At 38.6% G+C, this 16090-nt stretch overlaps 1 protein-coding gene across 5 annotated transcripts in view; it reads right to left on the reverse strand.

Annotated features, from left to right (window-relative positions):
• Nucleotides 1–16090, reverse strand: part of LOC108666937 (disco-interacting protein 2 homolog C) — a 224650-nt gene that overhangs the window by 176085 nt on the left and 32475 nt on the right. For 3 of the 5 annotated variants that reach the window (XM_047882314.1, XM_047882312.1, XM_047882313.1), the window contains exon 1: nt 8697–12268. The exons of 1 other annotated variant lie outside the window; for it this stretch is intronic. In XM_047882314.1, the coding sequence (XP_047738270.1) occupies nt 8697–11577 (2881 nt within the window). In that variant the 5' untranslated portion in view covers nt 11578–12268. Of the gene's footprint in view, nt 1–8696; nt 12269–16090 lie in introns of those variants that run through there. One more of the 5 variants, XM_047882315.1, reaches the window with a different exon arrangement.

Raw genomic sequence — 16090 nt, forward strand, 5'->3', positions numbered from 1 at the left:
GTAGGGCTCAGCTAATAAGATCAGTAATTCAAGCTCGTTCGTTGATCTCTTGTTACAAATAAGCGTCAAGTTGGATTCGACATTTCAAAAATAACCGCATTGATTACCTAATAGACAAATGTGATTTTATCATTACCTCTACACTATAATTGTTATTTCTGTACAACAAAAGAAAGTTGATTACGACATGAATAATCGATGTACCTTCAAATACAAAATTGCGCCCATGAAGAGAAACTAAAAATACTCTAGGGTTCGCATGGATACTTTAATTGAAATAAGGAACATAAAGTGACACAATAAGTTACGCGTGCTTCGCTTCGGACAATTAGTTTACAGCAAGGTATCACTGCACGGTGTGACCGCCCATGCACATGCAGTTACACACCAGTTCAAGGCTCCCAACTGTTATGACACTGCATTAAGTATCGCTAGATTCACACATTGATCATCATGATAAAATTTATTATTCTTAGATCTTTGCTAAATTTCCCAAAGCTTAGGAGGGCCCAACTCAAATTTTGTTAGCAACTAAGGAAAATGAAAAATTCGTCCGCAGGCTTTCCAACAAACAGCTTGAATAAAAACATACTTAATAGAATCAAATATATAATATAGCGATTAAAATTGCACTATATTCAACTAGCAGGCATTAGATCCCGTGCTTTCTCGACTTTTTTTGCATGTAATATAATAAAGAATTAAATCGCAATGAAAAATGTAATAGAGACATAGACTTGAAAATTACTGAACATATATATAGAGACTCGATGTCTCACACTGCGTCTGTTAGATGCTTGGCAAGAACGATTCGCTGAAGCAATAAGCGTTCAATCTGTACTTCAAATTCCTTACCAAACATTTCCGAAAGCAACAATGAATATAATTTTTTTACTTTTTTATCTTTGAGTAGAAGCATAGTAAATAGTCGACTACCAGCAGTACCTAAAAGATAACAAGATTTAATTGTTATCCGTGAAATGTGAATGTAACAGAAATAATCCACAACAAAAAGCAATAAGCATTCAAATTTTACAGTAAGATGTTTTCTATAAGAATAATGACAAGAAATTTTTGAAGTTATTTTACGCACAGCACCTACAGTACAGAATCCAGTCAAAGTTTCTAGTGGAACTTGCGTAAAATCGTAGCAAGTGACGCACAAATCCACACTTTTCACCAAAGTAAAACAGTCCGAAGTTAAGGAAGGCATTAAGCAGAAGTTGTAGAACACACTCCACAAAAATATCACAATTCAACTCGGGAAAAAGTTTAACTGTTCGAGCCAAAGTAGACCGTTAGGCTACGTACCGCTTTAGCAATGCGAGCAGGCTTGTGCATGCAAAGTACACCTTAAGGTTTTTGGTTTCATTTTCTAATATCTTTTTTCTCCTCAACGTCAGTCTGAGAAAGCGCTTTGCCTAAAAGACGCCGTCGTTTTTTCTTTTTAATGTCGCGAGTCTCGTCAAAGAATATTCTTCGGTCACAAGCTTAGAAAGTAACACAAAAACGCTATGAGTTTTCTATACAAAATTCGATGGAAAGACTGAACACATCATTGAAAAGCCATTAACCTGATTTTTGTGTAAATTTATAAAGTAATACAATTTTATGTTCATCAATGTAGCTGTCACTACTGGTAGTTAGCATGTAAAAAAACTACTTGACGAGCTTTCGCGCAGGACTGTACGTGCTTTCGTCTTGCTTCCCGACGACAAAAAACGTTTGAGTTTTACGACTATATCCCGCCAAAACAATTGTAAATTATTTATTCTGCCTTGAATGGTTTCGCTTTCGCATAACCTTCAGCTAATATCGTTATTGTGCAGTGGTGTTATATAAGGATAATTATATAGAAATTATAGATGGTAACGAATGATCCTTCATCGGAAGCGATAAGCCGAAATTACCAAAAATGCAAATATCGTTAAAACTAACATCTTTCAAAATAAAATCTAAAATGAGAAGTACTTCAAATTCTAAAATGGTAGGGACAAAATTAAGTGATACATACACAGACATGGATATACATATTGATTCTACTCTTTCACAGAAGTTGATTTTCAACAGAGATATACAGACGTGAGCAGGCAGTGTGAGTGATGTTCATTCTTAATGTCACTGGATTGCTTGAATCGCAGATTCACTAGAAATTCAAAAGCGAAGAAAACTCCACAAAAATTCAGCATATCTATAATGAAAACGTTTCGGAGACCAGCTTCATCGTCAGTTCGATAAATCTAGAACACAAATACAATCAGAAAATTAATAAAGTTCGTAGTCACGAGAAAAAACACTGAAGTTAAACTTTGCTCCTTCTTATTTTGTATAACTAAGCTCCTTCTTGTTTTGTAAGCATTTCGCAGCTGCATGAGCGCTGGAGCTGTCGTTGCGTGCGTGCTGATTTAAGTGAAACCCCAAGACGTGGTTGAAGAAAAGCTATTCGTTTCCAAAAGGTAAAAGACAGAGAAGAGTATACGAAATGATAGATGTAGCCAACAAATGGTTGTGTAATTTAATTTAATTTCTAACTCCGATAGTTAGGCGAAAATAATGTAGAAGTTTGCACCTTGAATAGTTTCCTCATAAAAAAATTAATTGTATAGCAAGTGAGAAGTCAGTTTAAAATTTATGTAGCAAATAAATAAGAAGTAACGAAAGAGGCACACGATAGTGGCGCTTCAAAAGTATCATCAAAATTATTATTGGACAATAAATGGAGCAAAAATCATAAGAAACTCAATAGTAGAAATAAGATAATAAACGATCAAAATAATAATAAAAATAATACTTTGGAACGATAAAATTTTTGAAAATAATACTTTGGAACGATAAAATTGGCATTACTTCAAAAACTTTAGAGAACTTTCACGACTTGAACTTGAATAAAACTCATTCTGATCTCCAATATTATTTACGTTCATATTCAAAGACTATCTGTCATTGGAACCATATTGATGATCTATGTCTCCTTGGTAATTGTTTTCTATGATACAGCAACAGCATTGAACAGGAAATAAAGAAACCTAATAATAGTTGGACGATCGAAAAAGGCTGGAACAGCCTCAGTGACTCCAGCCAGTCGATCCAGCAACAGCATTGAACAAGAAATAAAGAGGCTTAATAAGTCGGACGATCGAGAAAGGCTGGACGATCGAGAAAGGCTGGACGATCGAGAAAGGCTGGACGATCGAGAAAGGCTGGACGATCGAGAAAGGCTGGAACAGCCTCAGTGACTCCAGCCAGTTGATACAGCAACAGCATTGAAGATGAAATAAAGAGGCTTAATAAGTCGGACGATCGAGAAAGGCTGGACGATCGACAAAGGCTGCAACAGCCTCAGTGACTCCAGCCAGTCGATCCAGGGGACAAGCAACTTATGTCCTTGGTGACTGACAGGACGGTAAACAAGCAGACATGTAACTGGAATTGCACGAGTTTAACGTAGCGACCACAGATATCGTTGTAATGTATTAATTTCACGCACATTGGTTGTAATAACACTGACACTTATCAGTACAACCTTTCACAGAACCGCTATTTAATTTTTTCTAATTTTTAATCGATCTTAAATTACTAGTTTCGGTTGATGTTTTTGGCGTGCCAATGGATATATCGAAAACTAATCCGAACGGCAACAAGTACGCCAGAAGAACGGCTAACATGAAAGACTTAGCTAACAACAGATAGATTCAACCTGTGAAGGAGTTACAAGCGTACTGGTAAAATTCCAAACATTCATAAATTCGTTTATTATACCGAAAAAATGATTGATTTGCAGCGCAAAGTGAAAAAAAATTCTGTAAGTCATTATGTCCGAATGTAATCGGATAGTGAGCAACAGCGTCGTATCTGAGCTCAACAATATAAGCATGAAATGCACCAAGCAAACACAGACATCGCAGTAAAAAGCAAGGCGGGCGCAATGAATGTAGCAAGGAGAGACCACTCATTCACTACAGTCGTCGCTAGGCGGGCGCCACTGAGCAGATCAGGTTCAATACAAGCCGACTGACACGCACAAAAAAATACATGATAAATACTGGACAGAACCAGGCAGCGGAACCGGTTTATGGACACCGGGAGGCCAGGCTATAGCCAAGGTCGCGCGCGACGACATTGCAGCACTGAGACGTGATGCAGCCACTGCTTAGATCAGTTTTCTTTTGTCTCGTAAAAATTAATCGTGTTCAATAGAGGCAGGGTTTAGACTAATTTTCCGTAATTCGATTGAATTTATATTAGATTTAGGGGCATAATTTAAACTAATTTGCCGTAATTCGATTGAATTTATATTACATTTATGGGCAGGAATCAAACTAATCTGCCGTAATTCGATGAATTTATACGTATTACATTTAGGGACAGGATTTAAACTAATTTGCCGTAATTCGATTGAATTTATATTAAATTTAGGGGCAGGATTTAATTAAACTAATTTCCTGCAATTGGATTTAATTTATGTTAGATTTAGGGGCAGGATTTAAACTAATTTCCCGTAATTCGATTGAATTTATATCAGATTATTGATTTATTTTGAAATGCTTTAATTATCATTTCGCGCATTGCACTCGAGCAATTGAATGGAATGACCGTTCTGTTTGGGATACACTCGCCCTGAATGGGGCGAGTGTATCCCAAAACAGAACCACGCTTCATTCTTAGTTCGGATACTAAAATATCTTCCTCGCATGTAAAAACTTTGATTTAGTACATGCCTTGAAAGAGTCTTATTTCAGACGACCGTCATAAAAAAATAGCGTTCCGAAGGCCGTACAATTGTCTCACTTCCTAAAAGATTACCTTTTTTCAATTTCTACAATAGTAATTTATTACATGCATGTATATTATATTGAGTGTGATAATCATCATCGAAAAAGCGCCAATTGCTTAAATTGCTCATTTAATTAAACCAAGCATGCCATTTAATTATTACATTCCAAAAAGGCACTAGATATAAACTATTGAAAATGATGTCAATATAAACTTCAAAAAAGTTATAAGGTCATCAAGATTGCTCACGTATTTTCGGTTTGATGAATGATAGCACTTTCAGAAAGAAAAAATATCATTACCATCTATGTAAAGTAAACAGTCCATGATTATTCTAAACTGAGATATTGAGACCGCAAAACAACGGTAAGTAAATATTCTATGCCTAAGACTAAGCCGTTAAGATACATATTTCATTTTCCTGTAATTGATATAAATTCATATGTTTTTACTTGAACATCCGAATAAAGCATTTGCCGGTGACTGGCGAGAACACACTTGTGGTAATGATAGCTAAGACAGCATTGAGTCCTTTACGAAGCTGTTCTCAATGAAATATATCGCGTTTAGTCCTCCATCACCGTATGTCACTCTACGGGAACAAACTTTCAACTTAAATTATAGGTGAACTCTTGGCAACAGAGAACATTTTAAAGTTGTACGTGGCGACAACCATCAGTGCAAGTCATTTTGCGCTCACTAGAACGTATCCTTTTTGGGAAGTAGGGTTGTGACTATATTGCTACGATTACGGTACTCATGTCACGCGGTAGAGGGTTAATACTTAATAGCCTGAAACAAACACATTCATCTACTCATTCGAGCAGGACACTTCAAAAAATGCACTTGACGTCCCCACAAAACTCAATTACGTTTAATCGGGGTCCCGGCAGTCTAAAACGCTGCAACGTAATTCCATCTGACATTTTGCCCTTTCCATCGCCTCGGAATGCAAAATTGTACAGAATAGCTTTTCACAATGAAATTGTACCTATTTTTAAGCTACACGTTCTATGTTTTTCTATGCGTAATTACAGCGTAACACGAATAACGTAAAAACTAATATTTATCCAGTAATAAGAATTTCTATAATTGTAAACTTTAATGGAGCAAATTTGTTCGCTAATACAATTATTTGCAAAAACTTTGTCGCGCCCCAAGTACAGGACAGGCGCAGCAAAAAATGTCAACTGAAAAAAAGTAAATTCCAGCTACGCCTCACAATGAATCTATGAAGGCGCGCTCTAGAAAAAAATAATTACCAACATATTTGAGTGCTTATGAGAAAAACATGGTGGCTAACATTTATGAATTAATTAATGGACAACCACCGCATATGTGGAGGTTGCAAGCAAACGTACAAAAAATGTAGAAAAATATTATTCTTCAGCAGCTTGAAGAAGTAATTTCTGAGAAAGTAATTCAGACAAATGAGCTTCAATATTCTGCAACAAGTTTCTTGTTTCTGATCATGTTGAACCGAAAAATTATACATAGAACATGAATTCGAAAATAAAGCCTCCTAAGGGTATGCGAGGAATTAATCGTTTGAACTGAAAAATTATTAGATAACTCAGCTTATTTAAACTGGCCAATAGAATATAAGGGCAAAATGATTTTTTGAAGCAGTTAAACGGCCAGCAGCAGCTCTTAGTCTTCCATAAGAAAACTATATAATTATAAACTTATTACTTCAAATACAAGAGGTTCCTGATTGGGTTAACCGTACATTAAAATTAACATTCAAAATTGGCAAATAAATGGTATTTCCTGTTCTCGTTTTTGCTTATCGGAAATATATTTTTAACATCGTTACATAAACTGAAAATGAGTGCAGACCATTGTATTACAGTCACGTGAAGTACTCGAAATTTTTGCACATAAAACAACCAATGTCGGAGCGTTAACCTGAAGCTCCAATAAAGGCCCAAAAAAATGAAAAATATACATATGCAAAGCATGCCAATCTGCGCAGCTGCAGCAACAGATCCACCTGAGCAGCACACACAGCAGCTGAAGCAACGAACCTACAACAGCTGTAGACCTCATGAAGCGCTTGAGGAACGCCTCACGCCTGCTGCGTGTGTAGATCAAATCCCTCCCAGTAGTCTTAGGGCAATACTTTCCTGAGACAGGATCTGTTGATCAGTTTTCTTTTACTAAACAAGAAGTTGTTTTGCTCTGACCTGGATGTGATAGTTGCTAGGCTTGAATGCTGACACTTGAAAATGCATTTTAATGACACTTTGACAATTGAAAATGCATTTTGACATTAAAGTTGTCAATGAATGGAAAGGTATACAGAAGGAAACGAGCCAAAACGTGAAGAACTTCACGGTCCAGGATTACGTCCACACGAGGAAAATAACGAGACGAAATAGGAGAAAATAAAATAGCAGGTATTTTACCTTTAGTTAGCAGTTCCCTCTGGTACGAATACATATAGGTTAGCATGCTCCGATCACGTTCCAGAAAACTTTTATAACAGTAATTTCTTTGCACCCTAACACGCACTATTGGGGGAGAGTGTGTCATATTTTGATACAAAATAATCTATTTTTTTTTTTGTACGGTGAGTCCCTAATGAGTATATTTACTTTTAATTGTACTCAGGCTAGAGAACTTATACTTCAAGAGCATAAGGATTGGCAGCAATTAAATTGCAGCAACTATGTCTAGATTAATATAGGATTAACACAATAGTTAGATAGCTTGCTTGAAATAAAAAAAATCGTGAGACGGACGGATGAAATATAAAATTTAAGAATATTCATACGTAAAATTACTTAGTGTGGTCAAATTTATTTCAAATCAACGCTTGCTGACGACAAAATGAAGTTCAACGATACAATAATAAATCCTGTCAGGATTTGTCCTGCTGAACGCTACATGGCAATCACACGTGAAAAAAAAATTATTTCTCTCAGTAACGTATTACTCTTAAAAGCTGCACCTTTCAACACGTATTAAGCTTTCAAAAAAAGGTAAAAAATATAACTAGGTAATACACTGCAGTGAGTGACAGAGAGCGCATTTTCTCGTCGACGAAAACGTGTGAAGTCACGGACGGACAGACGGACGTGGATAGCACAATAGTGCATTTTTTCCATAAATGAGAAAATGCGCTAAAAAATTGACTACCAACACGTTATGTTGGTTAGTCGTGCCTGCTACGGGGTAAATGAAACCAGTCCGCCACTCACGACCCATGGTAGGTCATCCGAATCTCATTAAATTAACGCGAGTGTAAAAAATAGTTTATGATAAAAGTGATCAAGGTCTCATTACGAATCGTTTGTAATACCCTAGAAAGGCATTACAAATTTTCACACGTTCATCAGTGTATAGTAACATTTTCTTCTGAACGACCATTTGAGTCGTTGATCGATGAAAGACCAATTTTGAAACTTGTCAGCTATAGCATGGCGCTGTAATCAAGTCCACTTAAGAAATGAAAGAAGTTGTTCGAAAGTTTGGTAAGTTCTCAATAGAGCTTTGCGATTGGGAGAGGCGGGATGCGGTCGTTTAGCTCGACGCTGAATGATGGCTCCGATGATAGCCGTCGTTTATGTTAATATGAACCATTATCGATAAAATATCATGATTCGAAAATACAATTTCATTAGAGAAATAGATATACAAAAAAGGAAACCAACAATTTTTAATGTTACGTACAATTAAAAGAAACAAGTAGAATAGATGAATTATAAAAATTCTATGAGTTCGAAATTGTATCGCTAAATAATAAACTAAATTGTATGTATTTCAGAGATTTGGTAGGGATCGAACATCCTATTTTCGATCAGTATAGCTGCGACTATACTCCATAATTCCAAAATGAACAAGGAATATCAGATGAGATTCATCCATAGGAAAGTTTGAATAAGTTGTGTACCTGGAAACTTACGCAAGACGTAACGTACCATTTTCCAGTCGAGCAGCAGCCGCTGTCGCTCCAACTCCTTTCTGCGCTGTCTTCTTCCATGACGGATAGGCAGGCACGGACGGTACTCTTCTGTTCGACTTTCTTCGTCGAACTTTCTTGCCTTTTCTTTTCGATCTGCTGCTATTGCTCGTACGTGAGCTTATCACTGACGACACGAGCGAAGATAGCGACTCGCAGGACTCGAGACCTTGCGCAACTTGAAGCAAAGAGCCTTCAGGTGCACTTGATTCAGCACCACCGATATTTTGATTAACTTTTCCCGAAGACAATTGTTCAAGCAGCAACTGCGTTATTATTTGTTCACTCATAGCACCAGCATTCTTATCAGTGCACGATTTTCTGCCTTTTTTCTTTGAATCGAACCCTAAGGCCTTCAAGAGAGCTTCTGGATTTCTCGCTAATTTGATATTTAAGCGCGTGCTATTAGGGACGGATTTTGGTTTGTGTTTTTGCGTTACACTAAATCGAGCGCCACCGGGTTCGCTGTTCGTGTCTCTCGTGTCATCGTCTCGCTCCTTAGTCTGATCCTGGAGTAATGCTTGCATAAGGGAGGCTGTTTTCTCGTTCCTATTATCCAATAAGTTTCTAGAGCCCCCCGACTGGCTGAGAGGCATCAAAAGATCCGTGTGAGTGGTGGTGCGTATTTCAGGTAAGGGATTATTTTTCCTCCACAGAGACATAGGGAACTTAACGGGTGTTGATGGCTTGCGTTTCTGCGGTGGGATGAAAACAGGCTCATCTAAATCCACGGATTTTCTTTCCTCTCGTAGTTTTTTGTATTGCTCCGGAGGGATCAATCTCGCCGGCCTCGGGGGAGGAGGTGGGGGCAGATCTGCCTCTTCCCCTTCTTCTGTGAATTCAACCAAGGTCATTTTTAAATTTTTATTAGAAACTCGAAAAGATTTTCTTGCGGGGGAGTTTCGCGTAAACCAAGATGCTTTGCCCACCAACAACGACGGGCCTCGTCGACGTCTGTCACTTCTGCTCGAAGTTTCGCTCGTCATGCTCGCGGGGCTGAGCAAATCCGCTTTTCCCTTAGCGCATCCAAGCGCTAAAGAAAAAGGCCTGCCCCAAGTAGTGACAGATAAGCGGGAGTTGCTAGGCGCCCAGGGTCTCTCAGCCGACAAAGTTCGTAAAGGGGGCGTCGGTCGATCGTGGCTGTCGTTGAGGTAACTTGAACGATCCGACGAAATGGATCGTCCTCCTACGATTGACACTGACGGCAGCCCTGATACAAGGCTGCTCGAGGCGAGCTTACCAGGATAAAATTGAGAGGAATTAAGGAGAGGCTGCTCGCTCAAAACATGGCTGGAGTTTGGCGCTGGTGGGAGACCAGGAGGAGGCGAAGACAGGGGTCGAGATCGAACAAAAACAGATGCATCACCGTCTGCAGATGGGGCACTCGATTGTCGAAGAATAACGGGAGCATTGGAACATTGTGGGGTTTGCGAACGTCTAAAAACATGCGGGCTTTCGTACAAACATGAGTTTTTATCGCCGAATGCTAATACGCTGTCTTCAGGGGGTCTTGGACCTCCAATAGCTCGGGCAATACCCAGCCTTGAGTCGAGACAATTGGGAACTGGAGCACCAGACGAAGTATTTTTCACCGTGTGAGAACGCAATATCGCCGGCGAGTTGTTAGAAGATTGAACTGAACGTTGCATTAAGACTGGGGAGTCGAACCCAGTTTGATAAATTTGGTGATGCGACTGTTGCAGGCGATCTTTGCGTAAAGGATTATTTAGAATGGGACCGACGCTTGAATGATGTAGATTTTCAGAAGACAATTGGGTGTGGAGGCTTGCCTGGAGTGTTTGACTTTTCCTCGCGGGGGATCTGGTAAATATCGAGTTAGAGAACATGGCAGACCATCTATTAAGGGGCTTGGGGCTTCTGACGAGCTGAGGGGAAGTGATGGGGTTGCGGCTCTCCCTCTGGATGCGTTGAAGAGCCGGCGACCCATGGACGGCACAGAATCGCTCCTTGTCGTGGAGAGACGAACGGAGCTGGTGAGTGGGCGTGTGGGACGGACGCTGGTGCTGGAGAACGCGCTGGATTTGTTTTCCAGGAGTGGACGGAGCCGACATAGGTTGGGACAAAACCCTGTTGCGGTTAGGCGTGCCATGAACACTGTAGGCGCTGATGCCAGAGGGAGTAGAGGGCGAGTGGTCACGGTGCTTGGGAGCTACTCTGGGAGAACCCAGCAAACTTTTGAGGCGCGTGGGAGGTGCAGGAGCAGTTTCTGTCGAAATGGATCGACGGAAATTACTCTCAACACTCCGTCGACTGGGAGTCTCGGGACACCGCGATAGGTCTGGTCGAGGATGAGCATGCGTTGGGTCCAGCCCAATCACACGACGGTAGTCCAAACTGAGACGTTTGTTGGACTCGACGCTGTACGTTTTACAGGAACCCATGGAGTGACGTACACCGGAGTCCAGAGAAGAGAGCCTATTTGTCGACATGGTAGACGGGCAAGAATCATCAGCAGTTGGCGTCTTGTGATACTCGTCCTCCGCCGACGCCGCCGCCACCCATTGTCCGTACGAGATGACTCCTTTTGGACCATTTTTCGAAGACCCGGAGGCCACTGCGGGAGTTTCCCCCCCGTCCGTCGAGTATCCATCATCCTTACGCTCCTCGCTGCTCGACAATGACTCTTTCCTCTGCACAGCCGAAGTTTTCACAACTAGGCCGTTAGGCAAGGTTACCTTGTCGTGCTTGTGTAGGGATTTCCTGAACGAGGCTCGCTTGAATGAGTTAGATCGCTTGAATGTTTGTGATGACTCTGCATCTCTGTCGCGATGGCCCCCGCGCATCAGGCGTCGCAGCATTTCGAAGCTGATGGGTTTCATCGCACTCACTTTTGCACTAATATCGCTAAAACGTAGACGAAGCTCAAAATATTACTCACGGAGAAGTCCAGGATGTGGAGTTCTTCATGTTTTTCTCTCTTTGGTTCATCGGACCAAATTTGCAAGCAATAAAAATACTCGCAAATACTAATTTTTGAGAGAATAATCAACAACTACGCTTGGATAATATATTTACTGGATTGAATTTTCTATTTCAAATCTAATTCAAGCAGCCGATCATCAAAGCTGCGAATGACGACAAGCCAGTGAAATTCGCCGAATTACAGAAAACCGGTCTCACCACTTGCACACAATTATTAATCGCACCGCGCATCAATAGTCACATTTCCCTCCCAGCACTTCAAATTAACCATCTGATAATAACGTCACTAAACAGACTTGATTGATCGAAGCTTCACGCATTTGTCGTCCTCATGGGATAAAATACATATGCCTACAAAAGGCGATGTTGCACGCATGACAAAATTATCTTCGTCATTTGAACTAAAATTTATAAAGAAGTTATTATAAATGTATTATTCACTCCCATAGAAAACACACAAGACGCAGTATAAAAAGATATCATTCAGTATTGAAACTATAAAATAATGGTACACCAATAAAAAATTCCTTGAAATCTACAAAAAATTTCAATCTTATTACCTATTTGTACGTTAGAACACGGGAATATCTGTAAGGAATAAAGAATTCGTAACCTTGAATATCGTGAAATCCGATAAATAATTCGTGTTATTACCAGAGATGAGGAGAATTATGATCAGTATAAAAATTTCCTTCATTAAGAATAAAATTTTATACAAACTTTGGAAAACATATCAAATTCATACTCAAGTAAGAGCAAATGGCACCAAATTATTGTAAAAAGTAATAATACAAATGGACCCTTTTCCAAGATGATTAGAAATCGCATCAAAAAATTATCAATCGTACACGCAACTAAATTCACGATAACAGTGCTAAAAAATGTCTTGTCTAATGAAGGACATTTAGCACACCACATAACATCTACACGAATATTCATGGCTTCGATAGCTAATTTATTTCTGAACGCGGACGTCACGGGCAGTAGAAGGCTTAAGCTCCCGTAGTTGGCACCGTGCGGTGGCATCTCAGAGGCGAGAGCAACGATAGAGAGCAAATCTCGCCTGGAATCACAAAACGAGCGAGCAGCACGACACATCACCCTCACTGCTCCACAGCTGGACGGACACTGAGTGACGCCGCGGCACTCGGAGGTCACAAGAAGCCCTTAATCGGACGCAACGAGGCACTGCCAAGTATACGAAGACTTCAAGAGCCAAGCAAGACACTGTACCTAAGTACACCATGACCCTGCCACGAAGCTAGGATACGGCGATAGAGAAATATATATAAATATATAAAGAATAAATATATAAAAATATATATAATCGGACGCAACGAGGCACTGCCAAATATACGAAGACTTCAAGAGCCAAGCAAGACACTATACCTGAGTATATGTATGATAATAATATAATATAGTCATAATATATGATTATTGCAGGTTTCATTGAAGATCAGAGAGAGTTCATGAATAATATATGATTATTCATGAACTGTGTTATTTTTTAAAGAATAAGCACACGATAAAAAACGTTTCGTAGAAATGCAAACGCCTCACGCTTCTAAATAAATGATAAAAAACGTTTGTTAGAAATGAAGAAGCATCAAACTTCTAATTTCCAAGTTATGAATAGATATAAACAGAAGGCAAGACATGAGTTTCTAAAAGTTTCAGGAGTCGCCTGTTGCAACGGATTAATGCTTCATAGCACAATGATACGGTGAGTAACTATAAACCAATGACTCATAAATATATTATTTACTATATTAAATTCCTTTCAGAAATTGAAATCACACCGCACAAGATTCACTTTTAATAATTTGTGCTCTTGATACGAAAAACCAAGTAAAATCTTGAACCCATAAATCTGTTATTTTTCATCTAACGCATCAATCATGAACTCGCGTAGATGGAATGTTCTTACAAGAACATATTGTTCCTCATGAATGACATCTTTTTACAACACTTCTCTTTAACTTCACTTCTTGTCTGTCTGTCTGTCTGTCTGTCTGCTACAAATCTTGTAATCGAAATTTAATACACTTCTAAACAGAATAAATAATTTTGAAAAAATTATATATTAAAAAATTTATATATTAAAAAAAATTGAAAAACTAAATTTTTAATTTGAAAATTAAATGAGAAATTCGTTGTACATTTGTGAGATTAGAGACACTGGATTCTTTGGATGTGTTTTCTTTAAAAATTAATTTTTAAACGCATATTATTTGTTTTGCACCCGTTTCCGAAAATCATAACTCGAGAAAATCACCGTTATTCAGGCCAATTTACAATCGGTGAGTCAAGTTTTTCAGGCCTGACGGAATTATCAAGAAATTTATAATCTTCTCATGGTCAAATTATTATTATTATATTATAATTATTACTATAATTTTATTATTATTATTACAGAATATAAACCTAATATGGATATCAAGTCGCGATTCTTTTTTCATGCCGGATGATCTTGCATAAATATACATATTCTCCAGCGACGACCATTCCATGAAAAGAAGACATTATTATTATCATTATTAATTTTTTTAGAAAAATGCGCATGTTTTGCAGTTATCAAGCCTATAGCCCTCACGACTTCACATCCGAAAGAAATTCATCTCTAAGTTCAAAGGGACACTTAAAATAAACTGCATAATTTGGAGTAATTTTACTAATTAAAATTACAGTTCAATCGTCAACTTTGGCCGTAAAGGAGGTAGACGAGGACTAGAACTGTCACCAAAAATGTCTCATAAAACGACTTTTGAAAAATACGATAAGATCTTAAGAGCCGTAAGCGTAACATACGACCATCTTCATGTAATGCGAGCTCAGACCAGAGTGCCCACAAACCTCCGTACTTGTTGCCTCAAATAATAATTAGAAACTTAAACATATTAGAAATTCATAGCGAGACCACAACATAAAAAGAATAATTAATGAAACAAGCTGTACTAAGCCCCCGGTAACTTGTAATAAAAATATATTACCACTCAGAAATTTCATTAACTTGTGAGTGAAAAAATAACAAAATATATTATTATACAAACTAAATATGAATAAATATTAAGAAGAACTTGGATGCTTGGTAAAGGTGGCCCGTCGAAAATCGCAAGGCGTTTCTTTGTTTAAATATCATCAGGCCGCATTGCATGAAAAATGATTAATTGACTCGCAAAAATCCCCTAAGAGTTCAAAATACAAAGCTGAACGAATTGAACATCTAGTAGCAGCAAATGTTCAATACACATAAAATCCGACGTGCGTCGTTACATCACGCGTGTTGCGTTCTCATCTATCATGAACACTTTCGCCATCACGCATCGCGCGGGAACTTTCTTCCAAGACCGTCACGCCGGACTCGCTACATTCCTAGTTCATCCCTGATGTTGTCCACTGCACTGGACAGTGGATACCCTAGATCTTTTGAAAGTTACGTATAACTGGTTCAGCATATAACATCTTCAGATCCATGCAGAAAATAAGCTCGGAAGTGTCATACATGATTATTTTTTCTTAATAGTTGTAAGGTATAAATGGCACAGCAGATAACATCTTCAGATCCGTGCGGAATATAAGCTTTAATCATTTGAGAATTTTATACTCGACAACTCCGATCAAGTAGACCGTTGCACAAATTTGGAAGAGGTTTCGTTGGGTGAGGTGATAAGATGAAACATCAAAAATATTTTTACATGAAGATATCTCATAAATGGTCGCGTGTATATGTACAACAATTACTTTTAATTGTGAATATTCTTTTCGGTGGACGTTTTATTTAGTTTGACTATGTTCATATCTTTTTTATTTTCGCCGGAAAATTCTGCTTGCTCAACAAACATCTAACGATAAGCATTTTTTATTAGCTATAAGACTGAATAAGTGAGTGCATGTGGTGAAGAATAATTAAATTAATATTTCAATGAAGTGACTGATTTCCATATTACATGAAATTCAGTCCAGAACACTAAGTCGAAATTGCTGTAATGCATAATGTCGCAATTGTGCACAAGTTTTATTTTGCACAATTTGTCGAATTTGTGCAAAATAGTGTTATTTAAACCACAACCACCTAAATAAAAACCTTACTAAGAAGAAACCGCTAATCAAATGAATGGCCGCGGCTGACACATTAGCTCCTAGGACGGTCAAATTCAAACGCAGGACACACACCAATTAGCGAGCTAGGCAATAATTACCGTTTCATTAGCCAGTAAAAAATTAGAGATTTTCTCAAGCACGAACGAAGTGGAAGAAAAACCCTGGCGCAAGTCGCCAGTTTATGTTTGCACTCGCGCAATCTTCACCAAGGCAATTTCAGTTTGTTTTCTGGCGCAACCCGAGACGGCAAGAGTCAAAGATTGGTAGGAGTGTGTTTGAGAAGACACGACGTTTCGTTATCCCGGCGTA

This window comes from Hyalella azteca, unplaced genomic scaffold (genome assembly GCF_000764305.2).
Source record: "Hyalella azteca isolate HAZT.00-mixed unplaced genomic scaffold, Hazt_2.0.2 contig10174, whole genome shotgun sequence".
NCBI classification, from domain to species: domain Eukaryota; kingdom Metazoa; phylum Arthropoda; class Malacostraca; order Amphipoda; family Hyalellidae; genus Hyalella; species Hyalella azteca.